At 40.2% G+C, this 16538-nt stretch overlaps 1 protein-coding gene across 1 annotated transcript in view; it reads left to right on the top strand.

The window, feature by feature from the left end:
* Nucleotides 1-16538, top strand: part of MTTP (microsomal triglyceride transfer protein) — a 59105-nt gene that overhangs the window by 24891 nt on the left and 17676 nt on the right. The window contains exons 5-12 of the mRNA XM_061582879.1: nt 396-512; nt 1334-1473; nt 2212-2362; nt 9849-10009; nt 12070-12238; nt 12912-13019; nt 13712-13924; nt 15606-15817. Coding sequence (XP_061438863.1) covers nt 396-512; nt 1334-1473; nt 2212-2362; nt 9849-10009; nt 12070-12238; nt 12912-13019; nt 13712-13924; nt 15606-15817 — 1271 coding nt within the window. The remainder of the gene's footprint in view (nt 1-395; nt 513-1333; nt 1474-2211; nt 2363-9848; nt 10010-12069; nt 12239-12911; nt 13020-13711; nt 13925-15605; nt 15818-16538) is intronic.

The following is a 16538-nucleotide window of genomic DNA, read 5'->3' as shown; positions in this document are numbered from 1 at the left end:
GACAGATTGAGGAAGGCCAAGCTTATATATGGTAAAAAGATTTCTTACATGGAGAATGTTTTGCTTCCTAAATACGGTTTCTCACCCTTCCTGTACTTTTTGCTATTTCACTCAAGGCTGAGCTAGACATAATGTTAAATGCATCTTTGCATTTAATATGCAGAGTTTTTTTATTTTAAAAATGTAAATAGCATCAGCTGTGGGGTGGTGCTGTTGATTACTGTGATTCCTGCAGGTGTGGATTTAACTGTTTCCTTCCCTGCTGCAGTCCTGGGGGAAATGATGCTAATATCGTGTTTCCTTTGGTCCTGACACTCTGGCCCAGAAAGTTTTGGGTATTCCAGTGTGATAATCTTTTTGCCATCCATTTTATTATTATTATTTACATTTTCTAGGTGGATATCTGTGGCAGATGCAATGTTACTTACCAGGCTCGAGAAAACCAAATCACTAAAGTTAAAGCCTTGAACTCTTGCAAATTAGAACGGACGGGATTTTCCAACCACAATCAGGTACAGTATAGTTGATATATTCAACACATACTGTAGGCATAATGTCAAGTTATGAAACTGAAGGAACTGTAGTGTCCTATTTGTATAGCTGATCTTGTACTGGGGTATTATGTACTGCCTTATGCTATGTCAGACCAAGGATTCATCTTCTCCAATACTATGAATGATTGTAAAGTCTTAATCTTGAGTGGCCAGTTCTAATATGAGAATTACTTTGGTGGATCCCACCAAAGATCCAGCTAGGCCAGTACTTTATCTTCATTTATGGTCATCCAGTTATCTGTAGGAAGGGAATCTCACAAATGGGGGATTATTGTATAACCTTCTATCAAATTGTCTCTTAGGGCAGTTCCACACTGTTCGCTATGTAACATGCTAGCTGCATGTACACCAGTTTTACACCAGTGTCTTTCCACAAGTATATAAAGTATGGATGTCATACAAATGTTTCAGGCCACTGGTCCAGGTAGCTCAGTATTGTCTACACAGACTAGCAGCAGCTGTCCAGGATTTCAGACATGGATTTATTTTCAGACCCATCTTGGAGATGCCAGGGAATGGACTTGGGATCCACTGCGTGCAAAACATGTACTGCACAACTGAGCTATGGCCCATTCCCTTTAAATATTTGTGTACATTTGGGGACCACCCTAGCCTAATCACATTTGCTGCATAAAGTCATCTCTTCTTAACTAAGAATAAACACATGTAACTGCTGTAATACATATCTAGCATACCAGAATAATGTTTTTGCATGTTTTGAGAAGTTAGGACCTGATTTTATTTCTGCATTTCCTGGTCCTAACAAAATTATTTTTCAGTTCTTAGACATCAGCAAAAAATCCACTTCGGCCACAATTTATATGTTGGAGGACACCTTTATTAAATCTGTGCGGGCAGAAGAAAATCACATTATGAATGTGAATGCTCAGCAAACAACCAATGCAAAAGTAGTTTCAAAGTAAGATGGCTTGTTTGATTATTTTGCAGAAAATGCATAGTAGTTAAATCCAATAGAGAATGTGTTTTATAGCCTGATGCCTTTTATTGATATCCCAAACATCATAAATTAGAGCAAAGAAACCAACACCTTGAAAACCATTTAGTATTGTGTGAAAGTCAGATTAATTTGGTTTGATTTTATCATTGCTTTCATTGCAATTGAATTTTTTACTTTTGTTCAATCATTGGCAGCAAATGTAACAATCCATGCAACAATTTAAAGATCCAAGTAATCTCAGAGTCAAAGAGATTTTTTTTAAATTGAGTTTCTGGGATTCTGCAGCTCTGTCCAATATCTAAGTACTCATTTGTGTAATGTGGTCTGTCACAGAATATATAGACCTTCTTATTACCATTACTTGACTATAGATAGCTTAGAATGTGAAAGTCTTGCAGTGTCTACTGACACATGATGATATGAGGTAATGCATACAGTAATAATTACAAGCTACTGTTTGGGATAGTATTTGGGATATGTCTGTTAAGTAAAGCATATATTAGGGTGGCCAGATGCATAAAAACCAGAGCTCTTGTACCGTTAATAACTTGCATGACAAGCCAAACCTACTGAAATTCCCTCTTCTTCTCAACTGTTAGAGGCAGAGGAATCCTGTCCTCTCTTGCATCTGGCCACCCTGGTATGTATACAAAATAAAACCAAGATTTAAAGCTCTGTTTCAATATGTGTACATAACAGACAGAAACTGGAACTAAAATCAACAAAAGCTGGCCCAAGAGAGATGTCTGGGAAGCAAGTTGCTAACATTGTTAAGGCTCTGGATTCGAATTACGTTGCAATCTCACTTGTGGCTGAGTCTGTCTCAGATGAATGCAAAAGTTGTCCCACAGTAAGTAAATAAAAGACCAAGCCATGTATACCATAAGTTCAAGTTGATAAGTAAACAGTATTCATTGAAAGGAAATTATTATTAACCAGAATATTAGGGAGATTTTAAATTTGTATTTATAAAACATTTTCAGATTTCCTGAATATTATGGATATATCAGGGCAACTTGGCAGACCTCATGACACCATAGCAATACACCAGGTGTGGGGAACCTCCAGCCTCTGGGCCAATCATGGCATTTTAGGGGATCCCATTTAGTCCCTGAGGCTATTTTCCCTAAACCACACCCTAGCAGCTGACATCACTGGAGAAGTGTGGGGCAGGCCTTCCAAAAAACCAAGCCTACTTGCTTTGACTGCATGTGCAGCGAGAGCAAGCAAAATCGTTTTTTCCTTCATTGCTGTGTGATGGAGCAGTCTCTGCTAGCTTTGATGAAGAAACAGGCACTTGTTTTGCATTGCTCTTTGAAGGAGTCCTAAAGATCGCTGGAGTGATCCTTAGAGGGGGAATGATTGCTCTGTTTCTTTTTGGAGGTTCCCCATGCTCCCTCCTTTCAAGCTTAGAGGCTGAAAGAATCAGTGAGGGACAGAGTTTTTTGACAGATGGGTGGAACAACCTAGCTGTCAATCATATGGTGCCATGTGATTCACAGGTGGACTGCCCCACCCACTTGCCAAAGTTGGTCCACAGGGTGGGGGCAGATACCCTGATACACCAAGGCATATTACACTGTGTTGTTAGTCATTGCATTTCTTGCTTTTTTGGTGCTGAAGCGTAGAGGACCATGGGTGGAGAATTATGCCCATCTGTGAATGACAGAGCTGTAATTCACCAGAGCTGAGCTGTGGTATTTGAAATGTCTCGTGGAGGACATTGCTATAATTCTAAAGAGCCATTCCTGGTTCCATTGAAGTCTTAATTGGGTTATGTTTGATCTGAATACTATATCAGTTTTCTAGTACCGGATCAGAGTACCAGTAAGAGCTTAACTGCAGGCCATGTTAAATGTGTCATCTGTACTTTGTATGAGGCTTCTTACTTTATAGTATGGGACAGGTCCATTTGGAATAGGGACCACCACAGTACATGTTGAGGGGAAGTTTAGTATTTCCTTTCCCCATCACAGTCCATGTGCTGTAATTATCAGCAGAAAACCACATACCTCCTATTGATGCTAATGCTTTAAAAAAGCATAGGAGGTTAACCAACTTTCTACAGTTGCCCAATTGCTGCATTAAGGGCTGTTTTATTCCTGTTTTAATGTTATTTGATTGTTGTTATTGCAAGGTGCCCTGTGCTGCATATGGGAGGAAGGGGAGGGGATTTGGTTAGGTTATTTGTCAGTAGCTTCATTATTGTTTGTTTGATTGATTGATTGATTGATTTATATCCTACCCTTCCTCCTGGCAGGAGCCCATGACAAATACTATTCATGACAAATACTGTTGTAGTGTGTCTTGTGCAGTGAGATGTACACTTTGTTTAAAACTGTGGGAAAGGTGGAACAAGGAAATACTTAAAAAGCAGAAAAGATATGCTCCCTGCCCTTATAGTTTTCTCAGTAACTGCTTGTTGGGAGATTTGGGACAGACAAAAGACAATACTACTTCATGCAATGAATAATTTAATTATGTAATTCGCTCCCACAAGAGGCAGTGATGGCCACCAACTTGGATGGCTTTAAAATAAGATTAGACAAATTCATGGAGGATAATGCTATCCGTGGCTACTGGCCATGATGCCTCTGCTCTGCCACCATAGTCAGAGGCAGTATGCTTCCAAAAACCAGTTGCCGGTAGCCGCATGGAAGGGAGAGTGCTCTTGCACTCAGGTCTTGCTTGTGGGCGTCCCATGGGCATCTGGTTGGCCACCGTGAGAACAGGAAGCTGGACTAGATGGACCACTGGCCTGATCCAGCAGGCTGTTCTTATGCCAGCTGGTTTCTCAGTTGTTTTGTTCTGTCTAGAAACAGTCATTTAGATCTGTAATTATAGACGTGTCCAATTTTCCATAGTCAAAATAAAACCCATCTGGGGCTTATAAAGTGCTGTAAGGGGAAGGAGGCCTACGATTGTCACAAATAAGCCTAAAGGAGCTCTGCAAATAAACTCCCACTTTCTCAGTGGTTACTGTATTTTACTGTAAGTGCTATGAAAAGATTAAGGTTATAAATAGAGCATGGTATTTGAAGGGACAATAATAGTATCTAGCACTTACATATAATGTGTCTATTAATATCACTCTATTATGGCATATAGCTAGGGATGGAGAATTCGATTCAGTTTGCATCTAAAGTTATTCCTACCTAATTTATGCTTTCCTAAGCAATATGTGAACTGAAACACAACCATCCTTTGAAATTTGCACAAAATCTAAATTTTGCAGTGCAGTTCTCCAGCCAAGTAACGTGTGCAAAAATGCATATGCCTGGGTAAAGTGTGCATATAAATGCATATATTACTGAAAATTACATTAAAATGCATTTTTGCTTTACAAAAATGTATATATTAGGCAAAATAGCCTCATTAATTTTCATGATGATTTAAAAACAAAATTCACAAACTGATGTGAAAATGTGGAGAACTGAATTTAAGACTGGAAAAATGAGAAACCAAAATGGACAGATCCTCTCATCTCTACATGTAACACAGCCTTACATATATCAAAGGCCCATCACAACTTCCCTATACGTCAGTTTTTCTTAAACTTTTTGAACTTGGCGCCAACCCCAACCACTTCCGATTGCACTCTACTTTATGGGATCCTAGCATAAGGTAGGATTCAAAAGGATGCCTGTGGGGCTCTGTGTGTGCATGGAGGCTTCTAAGGACTTGCCTTGCCTCTGCAGCCCCTGGTCAAGTTGTCTCACTGAAAACTTAGAAAGTAGCTGTCTCTGGGCCCCTCTTGGGCTGCTACTAAGCAGAGGAAAAGCCTCGCACAGCAGTGAAGCAGACAACAAGGGAAGGTGAATGACAGGCAGGACTGTTTTCTCCCTTTCACTAAACCACTTGATTCAAATGGGGGGGGGGGAGATCATAGTAATCCTCTTCTGAAGTCAGCTATAGCTAAATTGGCTTATAGGTTTCAAAAGCAAATCAGCTGAACATATGAACACAGGAGGTGTTCTGTACAGAGCTAGACTAGTGTGCCATCTAGTCCAGTGTTGTCTATTCTGACTGGGAGCTATTCTCCAGAGTCAAAAGCAGAAGTCTTTTTCATCCTCTGCTACTTGCTCCTTTTATCAAGGTGCCTCTTGGTTTGAACTTACAGAGTACAAACACGGCATCTCATGGGATTAAATCTTAAGTATCCCCGCAACAGAATGAAGCAACAGTTGGTGGCCTTGCATCATTTCTGGACCAGGTCCAGTCCCACGCCCACCACCATGTTTCTCAACCGGTGACTACTGCACCTGACTTGATACGTAGGGGATGTGGAGGTAAAGAACCCAGTGTTTCCTATCATTCAAAGAACACTTGAATCAAAGGAAAATTAGTACAATGCTGTGTCAGTCTTTTCTAGGAATGAGGCATGGGTGTGTCCCGGCAGGGAATCAAGCCAACTAGCTCTGTTTGGTAGTCACTAATTGAATGCTGTTGTAACTGTAGCCATGTAAACCAGAGCTTGCTCTCCTTGAACTGAAACTTAACTATAGTATAAGATATAAATGCATCATGGCTGCATTTCAGAATGATAGGTTGTCCATAGTTGCACTACACAGGTGATAGCCTTTGGGGGATGGTAATATGACCATTTCACAATTTCATTGAGCAACAATGTATGCAGATATAAAGCCTATAAAAAGAGTGAAAGGACACACTGAATTAAAGCCCCTTTGCTTTTTCATTTGTCTGGGTCGACAACATGGTAAAGAAATAGCAGTGTATCTCCATGGGAAATTTCCATCTTTCACATGCAAATCTGTGGCTAAGAAAGGATATTCTCACTTTTATCCCTGGATGTCTGCTAAACTTTTACCAGATACTTTCCTTAACACCAGAGTATTTGTATGCTAAAATGCTTCTGTGTGATATTAGGACATTTGAAGTTTGAATCAAAGCCTACTGATGTCATTGATGGAGTATGGTGGTTGTAGAAGGGATCAACCCAAGCACTTGACTGAAAGCAAGAAGGGAGTATGTTTGAATGGGCATATTGATGAAAAGCAATGACATTATAGCTACAGAGACAAACCAGTCAAGCATTTAATTTATTTAGTTTTGGAAAATATTATGTAATATATTTTTATACTGCCCATCAAACAACAAAAATACAAAACTATAATCAGGATGAGATATGAGATTTCAAATTAAAAGAAATCTATCAGTTAAGATATATCCACTCCCACCATAAGAAATGTGTTTGTAATTTTTTAAAAAATCAAGTTTTAACTTTGCACCATAAAGCCATCAGTGTGTGGGCCAGGTGAACCCAGTAGGGAGAGCTTCATAATGTCAGTGCCATCTAGGGATGGGATCCATTGGCCAGTGCCACTTCAAAAGCATTCTGTCCACCTAACAGGCAATATTGATTTGAGTTCATTCTTTGTCCTCTATCCGCTGCTTTTTCCTCCCTAAAAATATTTATATTAATATCAATATTTTGAAAGGAAACACTGATAAATGAAATATCTGTGAAAGAGAATATCCACATTTTGGAAAAAATTGATAAAGGAAAGCAGCTTTGCCTCCTCCTTGTTCACTGTGACTGAGGCTGGTCAGTTTTCTTGTTAGTAGAGACTGGCTGTTTTCCTTTTGGAAAGGAAAGGAGAAAAAGCTTTCAGTGCCCCCTCTCCTCCTTGTCAAGTCCTGAGTCCTTAATATGGGCAAGACTTGGCTTGGTTCCTTCTGCTTGGAGCTTGAATTATTGGAGGGGAGTGGGAGAGAGAGAGAGAGAAAGGGAGAGAGAGAGGGAGAGAGGGAGAGCACTGTTCTGCTATGCTATGCTGTGAGTGAAATCAATAAAAGAGAAATATATATTGAAGGGGGAAATCCAGTGTCAGGAAAACTGCTGAATTTTGGAGTAAACAGGATCACTCTGCAAAGATAGAAAACATGTGGGCCACTGAAAAATCCAGTGCTACATCTGAATTCAGTGGAATTCTCACCCATCCCTAGTGCCATCACAGAGACAATCCAGTTCTGCACACACTCACAGCCTTCCTCTCTATAAGTGGATAAAGAGCAGAGCATTCCCTGCCTGGATATACATAAGGGAGGAAATGAAGCACACCAGTCCCAGTCTAATGCTTGTTTATTTAGCAATGTAGAATATTCAAAATCCTCACATACGTTATCTCGGTAATCTTTACAACAGTCCTGTTAGGTAGGTTACTTTTATTATCCCCATGTTGCAAATTTAAGGAAGGTTTGAGGCTGACTCTAGTGAATTGAGGCAACATTTGAACTGGAGGACCTTTCAGTTCATACACTCAGCCATTACAGTGTCCCAGCTATGTGATAAAACCCCAGAATGAAAAGCTGTGCCATTCATTTATGAATCCATCTATCCTGTCACAGTGTATTGATGGCCATTCTAAGCTTCTTTAAAGCACTGTTGACCGTGGTACTACATTAGTGACCACTAGTTGAGATTAATAGTCTCCACCTGAGTCCTGGGCCATTAACACACCCCTGCTGAACATTAATCCACAGGAAATAGCCTCTACCTCCCTCATCATTACCTAATTATATTTAGCTGCAATTCAGCTAAACAATTCTGTACTGCTGAAATTATAGTACTGTTTGTGGGTAGCATCCTCTGCTGTTTCTTAATAACACTGACCGTATGGGGACGGGATATTTTAGCAAAGGCTGAGCTGGTATTGATGTGGTTTCCCAGTAAAGAGAGCTGCAGTAAACATTGCTGGAAAGAATAGCTGAGCTTTCTCCAGGGAACGCTATAGATTATGTTAGATAACAGAAGTAGAGGCATGTGATAGTACTGGCCAAAATATCCACTCAGTTTCTCTATGGGGGGTTGTTCAAAAGGACACAACGCAAGCTTCTGTTTTCCTCATGAGGGACAAAAGTCTACAAGATGTTTGAAGGGTAGAAATCCGAAAATGAGTACAGTTGACTATTCATAGTTAGCGATGCAAAATGTTGCTGGGCATTTAGGCTCATAATTTTTATACAGCGATAGAAACAATTATTGTGGCACTAGCCAGATCCAGCATTAATAGATGATAATGAGACAAAAGTAATGGTGAGGACAGGAGTTGGCTGCAGGATTGCTACGAATTTTTCATTTCAACAACTTTCTTGTCCAATAAAATAATTGGAGTAGTGATTGCAAGGAGCTTTTGGTCTTGCCAATTTTGCTCCTCAGGAAACCTTTTTTTAAAAAATTCCCTGAATGTACTGGATTTGGAGGAATGCTCAGAGAAAGCCCTAGTCCCAATAAAAATGCTTGAAAGACCTGACATTTACATCCCTCCATTGTGAAAAGTGTGCATTCTATACGAGTAAAAGAAACCTGCTGGCCCACTTTAAAAAATGTTTCCATTTGCACTTATTGTCAAAACAGCATTCAGTTTTCAAATACTGATACTATAAGCAAGAGATATAAATTGCTAGCCAAATGCCTGACATAATGATGAATGGAGGGGGCAGGGACAGAGCCTGTATACTACACAGATACAAGGGGGAGGGAATGTATACAAAGACATACTGCTTTTACTACCCACCACAGGATTCTTGTAATTGGAGGACACCCTGTGTCCACCCCGCTACAACTGTGCCCTTTAGTGCAGAACTTTACTTTCCCCTCATATGGGCAATTGGCAGCCATTCACTTCTGTATTAGAAAATAAAGACATGCACTTTGAGATAAGGTAGGGCTAGAAGGCTAGATTGCTCCTGTTCACCCCAGTTCTTAAAATAGAGTAGGGAGGAGTCAGGTTTATTGATTTTATTTTAAATATTTTGATTATAGTTGTGTCCTTGTTTTTCGATATAAACTATTCAAAATGGCTAACAAACCACATCTAGCATAGTATAAAAATAGCTGTATCAAGAAGAGAAGCAGCAGCAGATCAGGAGATGGATGTAGCTGTCAATCGTAACCCAAAGGCCTGGTGAAGTTAAATTGAAAGGCAAGCAAAGATGGAGCCAGGTAGATTTCTCCTGGAAGAATGTTCCGTAGACCATATAGACAGAAAAGATCATTTGTATCCATTCACTGTATATCTAAAAGCCACTCCCTCCCCTAACAGCCTTCCTGATCAGATTGTATTTCCTTTTTCATGTCTCCCACTTCGTTCTGTGGAAGAAATAAAACAGGCTGCAACAATAAGATATGATGAAACCAATGAGTTAATTTTTGCTTGACACATCATATACCCATTTAGGCGAAAGCTGTCTCTTTCATTTCAGCTCTTGTCAAAAAACCATGCAGTTACATTTTTGACTTGTTACAATCAGCACATAAAGATACAAACCAGTGGAAAAGATTTACCACCAATTTGTGTCCATTTTTTTGGCAGCTCTCTCAGCAGTGGCAGACCATCCGACAACAGATGGAACCAGAAAACCTTTCCAAAGCTGATGCTGTGAAAGGATTTTTGTCTTTTATTCAGAACCTGAGGAAAGCTACAACAGAAGAGATCCTTCATATACTGAGAAGTGAAAGCAATGTAGAAGTACTGTGAGTTTCTGGCAGTGTATTTTGCAATCTGTAGCATATGCATCTTAAATTTGAACATACAGAGAAAGCTTGTTATAACGCGGGTGGCCAAATGTGGCCCTCCCGAGACCAAGCACACTTCATTGGCCCAGCCTCAGACCCTGAGTGTTTTTGCGTGGCTGGAATGTGTCCATGAACTCTGATAATGCCCCTTGCTTTCCTGGATGGAAGATAGAGAGGGATGTGTGAGTTGTGTACAGAAGCTAGCCTATTGTACAAAGGTATCTTTATATTCATTGCTCTGCCCATTTTTGACTCTGTCCCTGCCCACCACTGGTATGTGGATCCAGAAAGTTGTCCAGAAGGGAATGTGGCCCTTGGGCTGAAAATGTTTCTGCACCTCTGTTTTAAACGTTGAACATAGCAACTCCTGCTGCCTGAAAAAGTGTATGTAACTGAAAACTGTATTGTAATGCGAACATGCAAAATTCACACTTCCTGAAACAACACATGAACTGAAATGCAGCTATACTTTGAAATGTATACTTCTTTGAATTTTGTGATGTAGTTCTTCAACTAAAATTGTGTATGGGCTGGCTCACATGCAGATTTAATGTGAGATGGGTGGAACCTTCCCCCCTTTTAAATTCGCATAGTTTACATGACGTTGCAGACAAAGGGAAGGTGTGTCGCTGCTTTTCCCTTTAAATCTGAATCAAAGCAACCCGCTGAAAATGCAATATGTGAAGGGAAAACCATCTCCGCTTCGCTGCGCTCCTGCCATGTAGAGACTCTTTCCTCCAATTGTTTTTTGCTGGGGAGTGGATCGTCACTTCAGATACTCCCCTTTCTCCACCCACTAAACTCTCCATGAATTCCATTTTACTTCTGGTGGCTCAAGAAGCAACTTCTTACTAGCTCCTCCCAAACTGCTACAGCCCTCCTTTATTTTGCCCCTTACTTGCCCAGTAAACTGCCTTCCTTCACTCCTGTTCTTTCAAACACTTTCCACCCAAACTTCCAAAAATGAAGCTGAACTACCCCCATGACTTTCCCACACAGTGGGGGGCGGCAGCGGCAGCTACTTTTCATTGCAGCATCGTCTCCCCTCCCTCCCTCTCTCTCTCTCTCACACACACACACACAAAACCTGTCTCTGACTACCTAATTTAAAACAAGAAAAAGGAAGAAAGGGTTTTACTAGGAATAGGAGGGAGGTCTAGTCAGTGTCATGTCAATTTCACGCTGAGGCACTCTCCTCACTTCAGCCTTTAAGCCAGAATAGTCATGGGGATTGCATCCCCCTCTCCATTCTGAGTTCCATATGCCCAATTACCGATGTGACAGAAGGCGTGCATGCGTGTATGTGCACGCACACACACACTCTTCCACTAAAAATTGCATTTCATAAGCACTTTATAAAAAAACGTTTTGCTATAAATATGTCAGGAGGAAATAAAACTGATAGAATAAAGTTTTTCATGTAAATTGCACCCCCATGCTCTCCTCAGCGACCCCCCTCCCCTTCTCCATTAGCAATACTCCGGAGGGAGCAAACATGTAAATTTGGGGGCAGGGCCACAAGGAAACAGTGATACTAAATGTGCATGGAAAACAGCAGATTGGAAGAGTGTGTGAACGTTGAAAATCTATCGCGATGGGAAAAGTTTCATCTTTAATACGAAGTTTAGCTCCCGTGTGAATCAGCCCTACATTGAAATGTGAACACTGAATTGGAAATTTTCACAAAATGTGGAAAAATGCATCTATTCATGAAAATAACATTAAAATGCATTATATTAAGGGACATTGCTTGCAAAAATTGGTATGTTAGGCAAAAATACATACAGAAATGTTTGTAAAAACTGCAGTAAGGTGCTGATGAATTTTTATGAGGATTTGTTTTTAAAAGGTTTACAAACTGATGTGGAAATGCGGTGAACTGAAATCTTGTCCACTCTAGTCCTGGCATCAGCCATAAAACAGTCTGCCAAAATGCAGTAAGATACAATACTCCAAAACAGCAGTGTGCTTTAAAATAAATAACTCTTAATGTTTTACTTCCCTGCACTATCATGCAGTCCCCAGTTAATTGATGCTGTAGCCTCTGCACAGACCTCAGCCTCTCTGAAAGCTATGCTGGATTTCCTGGATTTCAAGAACAAAAGTGGATCTGTCCTTCAGGAGCGATTCCTCTATGCCTGTGGATTTGCGTCTCACCCCAATGAGTTACTACTCAGATCTTTAATCGTAAGTCCCAATGGTGGTGAAGGAAACATTTGGTTACTTTACACAGCAAGAATTGTGATCAGAAAACAAATTGCCCGACCTTTCAGAAGAGCTGGAGATGAGCTCATGAGCACAAGCAGTAAGTTTGAAATCCTATGTAATCACCTGGAAGTAAGCTCCATTGAACTCAGCAAGGCTTACTTTTGAAAATTCATGCTTAGGTTTGGCCTGCAAGTGTTTTTGTACTAAGTAGCCATTCATGGGCCTTATTTTGACCAAAGACAATTAACAAGGGTGTGTATACTTGTGAGTGAGTGTCCCAACTTTCTATGTGAACTGGGCTTATTATTTGTGATGGGAAGGACTTCAGTCTGTCATTTATCTCTTCTCATCCAGCAGATACGTTGCACATACTCCTGATACTTTTCACGGTGTCTGACCACTGCACAGAACATTGTTGGGAAATGAGTTATTTTTAAATAAGGAACTCACTTTCCCACAATCAGACCTCAGAGTGGAGCACAAAAGCAGTGACTCCACTTGTGATCTGGTAGGAACAGCACCAGCTTTTCCTGGAGGAAAAATATTCCATGGGAAAGAAATCTAATGAAACACATCTGAGTGGATCAAAGACACTTTCAAGGGTGAGGGTTAAGCAGCAGACACAAACAGTGTCTTTTTCTTTATATAACAGAACATATATAACAGCCAAATTGGCAGCAACGAAATCCAAGAAACGGTCATCATAATTATTGGAGCACTCATCAAAAAGCTGTGTGATCGAGGAGGCTGCAAACTGCCGGTATGTATTTTTTTTCTCCTTGTGGCAGAGTCCTGGGTACCAGGGGAAAAAAGGAAAATCATGCAAATATGAAGCTCCATCCAAGCTTACCCCTTTGCCCACTGCTGTCTTTTGTGCCTTCTTTCATGATGCTCCTTAAAGTGGAATAACCTTTCATTATTTATGCCACAAACCATTTCCTTCATTTCTATAAGTCCTGCCTCAAGAAGCATTTATTTTACAGAACTATTTTTGACCTATCCTTATTTTGCCTTTCCTGCTCCCCTTCTTCCTCTTTACCTCTCTATTTTGTCCATATAATGAAGGTTGCAAATTCTCTGAGGTGGAGATTCACCACCCTCCCTAAATGGTCGACCTATTTGATCCTTTGCAATGATCTCAAGGCTAGGGGCTGTGTTGATAATAGCGGAGCTAAGTACCTCACTAGATTTTATGGGATCCAACAAGGAGTTCATATTTGTTTGTTTGTTTGTTTATGCATGTATATGCCGTAAGTCCTGTCTCCAAAAGCTTTCCCAAGCTTTGTTGCCATTCATTTACTATCCAGTGGTGTAGATTCTTTTATCTCAGCATGTCCATGTCTTAGAAAGTGATGACATTTTCTTTCCAAGCTATTAATTTATTATGCAATTGTGTGGATTTTTTTTCTCATTACGACAATGTCTTAGAAAGTGGTGACATTTTGTTTCCAGGCTGTTGCAGAAGCAAAGAAACTGATCTTTGGAGGCTTGAACAGGGCAAAGAAGGCTGATGATGTGAAGGTCTTCCTTTTGGCATTAAAAAATGCTCTTTTGCCTGAAGCTATTCCAGTGCTTTTGAAATATGCCGAGTCAGGAGAAGGCTCTATCAGCAATATTGCTGCTACTGCTCTGCAGAGATATGACCGCTCTTTAATCACCAGTGAGGTAAAAAAAAAAAACCCTACAAAAAGAAAATGCTGCAAGTGGACCTTTCAAGTAATACTGCTTGACAGTCTCTAATTTAAGAACATAAGAAGAGCCTGTTGGATCAGGCCAATGACCCATCTAGTCCAGCATCCTATTCTCATAGTGTCCAACCAGTTGCCCATGGGAAGTCCAGAGCATAGCCATCATGGCTGGTAGCCACTGATAGCCTTATCCTCCATGAATTTTTCTAATCCTTTTTTAAATCCATCCAAGTTGGTACTCATCATTGCCTCTTGTGAGAGCAAATTCCATAGCTTAACTATGCTCAGTGAAGAAGTATATTTAAATATCAGGTGGCTTTTAAATGAATAAATAAATAATCTTTCATTATATCCTCTTTTACCTTTCTGTATCCAGAAGAGTATTAAATGGCAGCTTTAAACGCAACCAAGACTCTTTCTCAAGTCTCACTGCAAGATATTTTGGGGCCATAGGCAAGTGAGATTGGCATTGTAGGAGAGGAAAAACCAAAGGCGAGAGTCCCCAGATATATAAGTAATAAAAACATACAAAGTCACAGAACTCATAGGCAAGTATATGTGTACAAAATCACAAAATATATGTAGTCATGCATATCAATAGATTCACTCCTTACCTATTCATTGAAAACTCTACTTTTGGATCACAGTTCTTGGAGGAACAGCAGTTTAGGTTAAACTCATGACTAGGTGCATGTTTTATTTATTTATTTGTTTAATTTACATCCCGCCCTTCCTCCCAGAAGGATCCCAGGGTGGCAAACAAAAACATTAAAAATACTTTAAAACATCTTTAAAAAATAAAAGACTTTAAAACGTATTAAAACAAAACTTCTTTAAAAACATATTAAAACAAAACTTCTTTAAAAAAGCCAACTTTAAAAAATCACATGATAATTTTCCTGAAGGGAAGATTTTTTTTGGGGGGAAAAGGCAGTGGCTGCCATCTGTGAGCAATTTTCCAATTTGTTTCTGAAGAAAAATGAAATGGGATACAGTCGTAGTCATCTCGTCAATTATTATCTGTATTATTTTGAGAACTTCATTTTATATAGTGGCCATAGCTTAGGCTACTTATATTTTGTAATTTTGTACACATATACTTGCGTATGGTTACATGTATAGTTCATGTTCATATTCTAATAATCACTATTATTTTATTGTCACTTAGGTTCCTGTGACTGTGTCTTTTTTGTTAGTTGTAGGAGAGGAGAGATTTTTCCTCTCTCCATCTCACAAGTATTATCTCAGCTAAGGCTTATAGCCCTAGATAGCATGAGTATCTTTCTGGTGGGGATGAAAGGAAGAATTAGGTGGGGTTATATGGATAGTTTGTCAAACATTCACTCCTACAGCTTCCAGGTTAGATGCATAAATCACATGATTTCACATCAATTTTTTCCCCACACAATAAGCTGCGTGCCAGTCAGAAGCTTCTTCTGATTATCCTTTCCTCTCCAGTCTAGGGTTGGAGGACTCCCCTTGTTTTTGACTGGTCCTGATACAATATTTGTGAGTGTTGTACTATAGCTGTATAAACATTGTATCATGTGATGCCCTATCTGTTATTAATTGTTAGTGATAGTCCTCCTTTCCCTGTTTCCCTTCTGCTGCCAATTACGGCATAGGTAATGAAACTGACAAGATTGTGTCCCAAATAGGTGAAGAGAACAATGAACAGGATTTACCACCAGAATCATAAAGTTCACGAGAAAACTATACGCACCACCGCAGCTGCCATCATCTTCAGCAACAATCCTTCCTTCATGGAAGTGAAAAACCTCTTGCTGTCCATTGGAGAGCTGCCGCTGGAAATGAATAAGTACATGCTTTCACTAGTCCAGGACATTCTACAGTTTGAAATGCCTGCCAGGTATATCAAGTTTCATTTGTTATTTTTGTATCTCCACATGCCTGTACATAGTGTTGTTTGAAGGCAAAGACAGGAGTAGCATTTGCAGAGCAGCAGGGCTGCTCTGGAAGTGCTCTCACCATGTTCCATATGAATGTATTTTTTTTGCATCGGGAAAATGTTGGGGGGAAAAATGGCAAACTTGCAGAATCACATAAAACCTAGTTGTGAACAGAGCTGGTTGGCTAGCAGTCATGATGTCACCTTCCCTCCCAATCCTTGAAGCACTTTTGTAATTGTTTTAAAATGTTTCCTTAAAAGAAAGGAAGACAAACACTGAACATATAACTAATAAACTTACAAAGGTGCCTTCATTGTATTGTTTTCGGCAACTGCTGAACATTTCTTTGTTTCAGAAAGCCTACCCAGGCATGTAATGTTAACGTATTATTATGCATAATGACAGCTGGTATAGCACAGTGGGGAGGAGAGCCTGGCTAGGAGGCCAGTGTCTGTGAGTTTAAATCCCTGCTCGTATCTCCTGAGTGTAAAGGGCCAGCTAAAGATTACCCCCACAGTGAGCGGCTCAGGGGTCATGTGCCCTGCCACCTGTGTTCTGTGGGCAAGCTGCATAGTCCCAAGGAGCCCAGTTGCCCCCCAGCTGGCAGTTGTGGACAAGGAAGGGGCTGGATTGTGCCGCTATGGGAAGCTGAGAAGGCCCTAACCAGCTGGAGAGGGCTAG

Source organism: Rhineura floridana, chromosome 9, assembly GCF_030035675.1.
Source record: "Rhineura floridana isolate rRhiFlo1 chromosome 9, rRhiFlo1.hap2, whole genome shotgun sequence".
Taxonomy (NCBI): Eukaryota; Metazoa; Chordata; class Lepidosauria; order Squamata; family Rhineuridae; genus Rhineura; species Rhineura floridana.
This window is presented reverse-complemented; position numbering and strand designations above follow the sequence as displayed.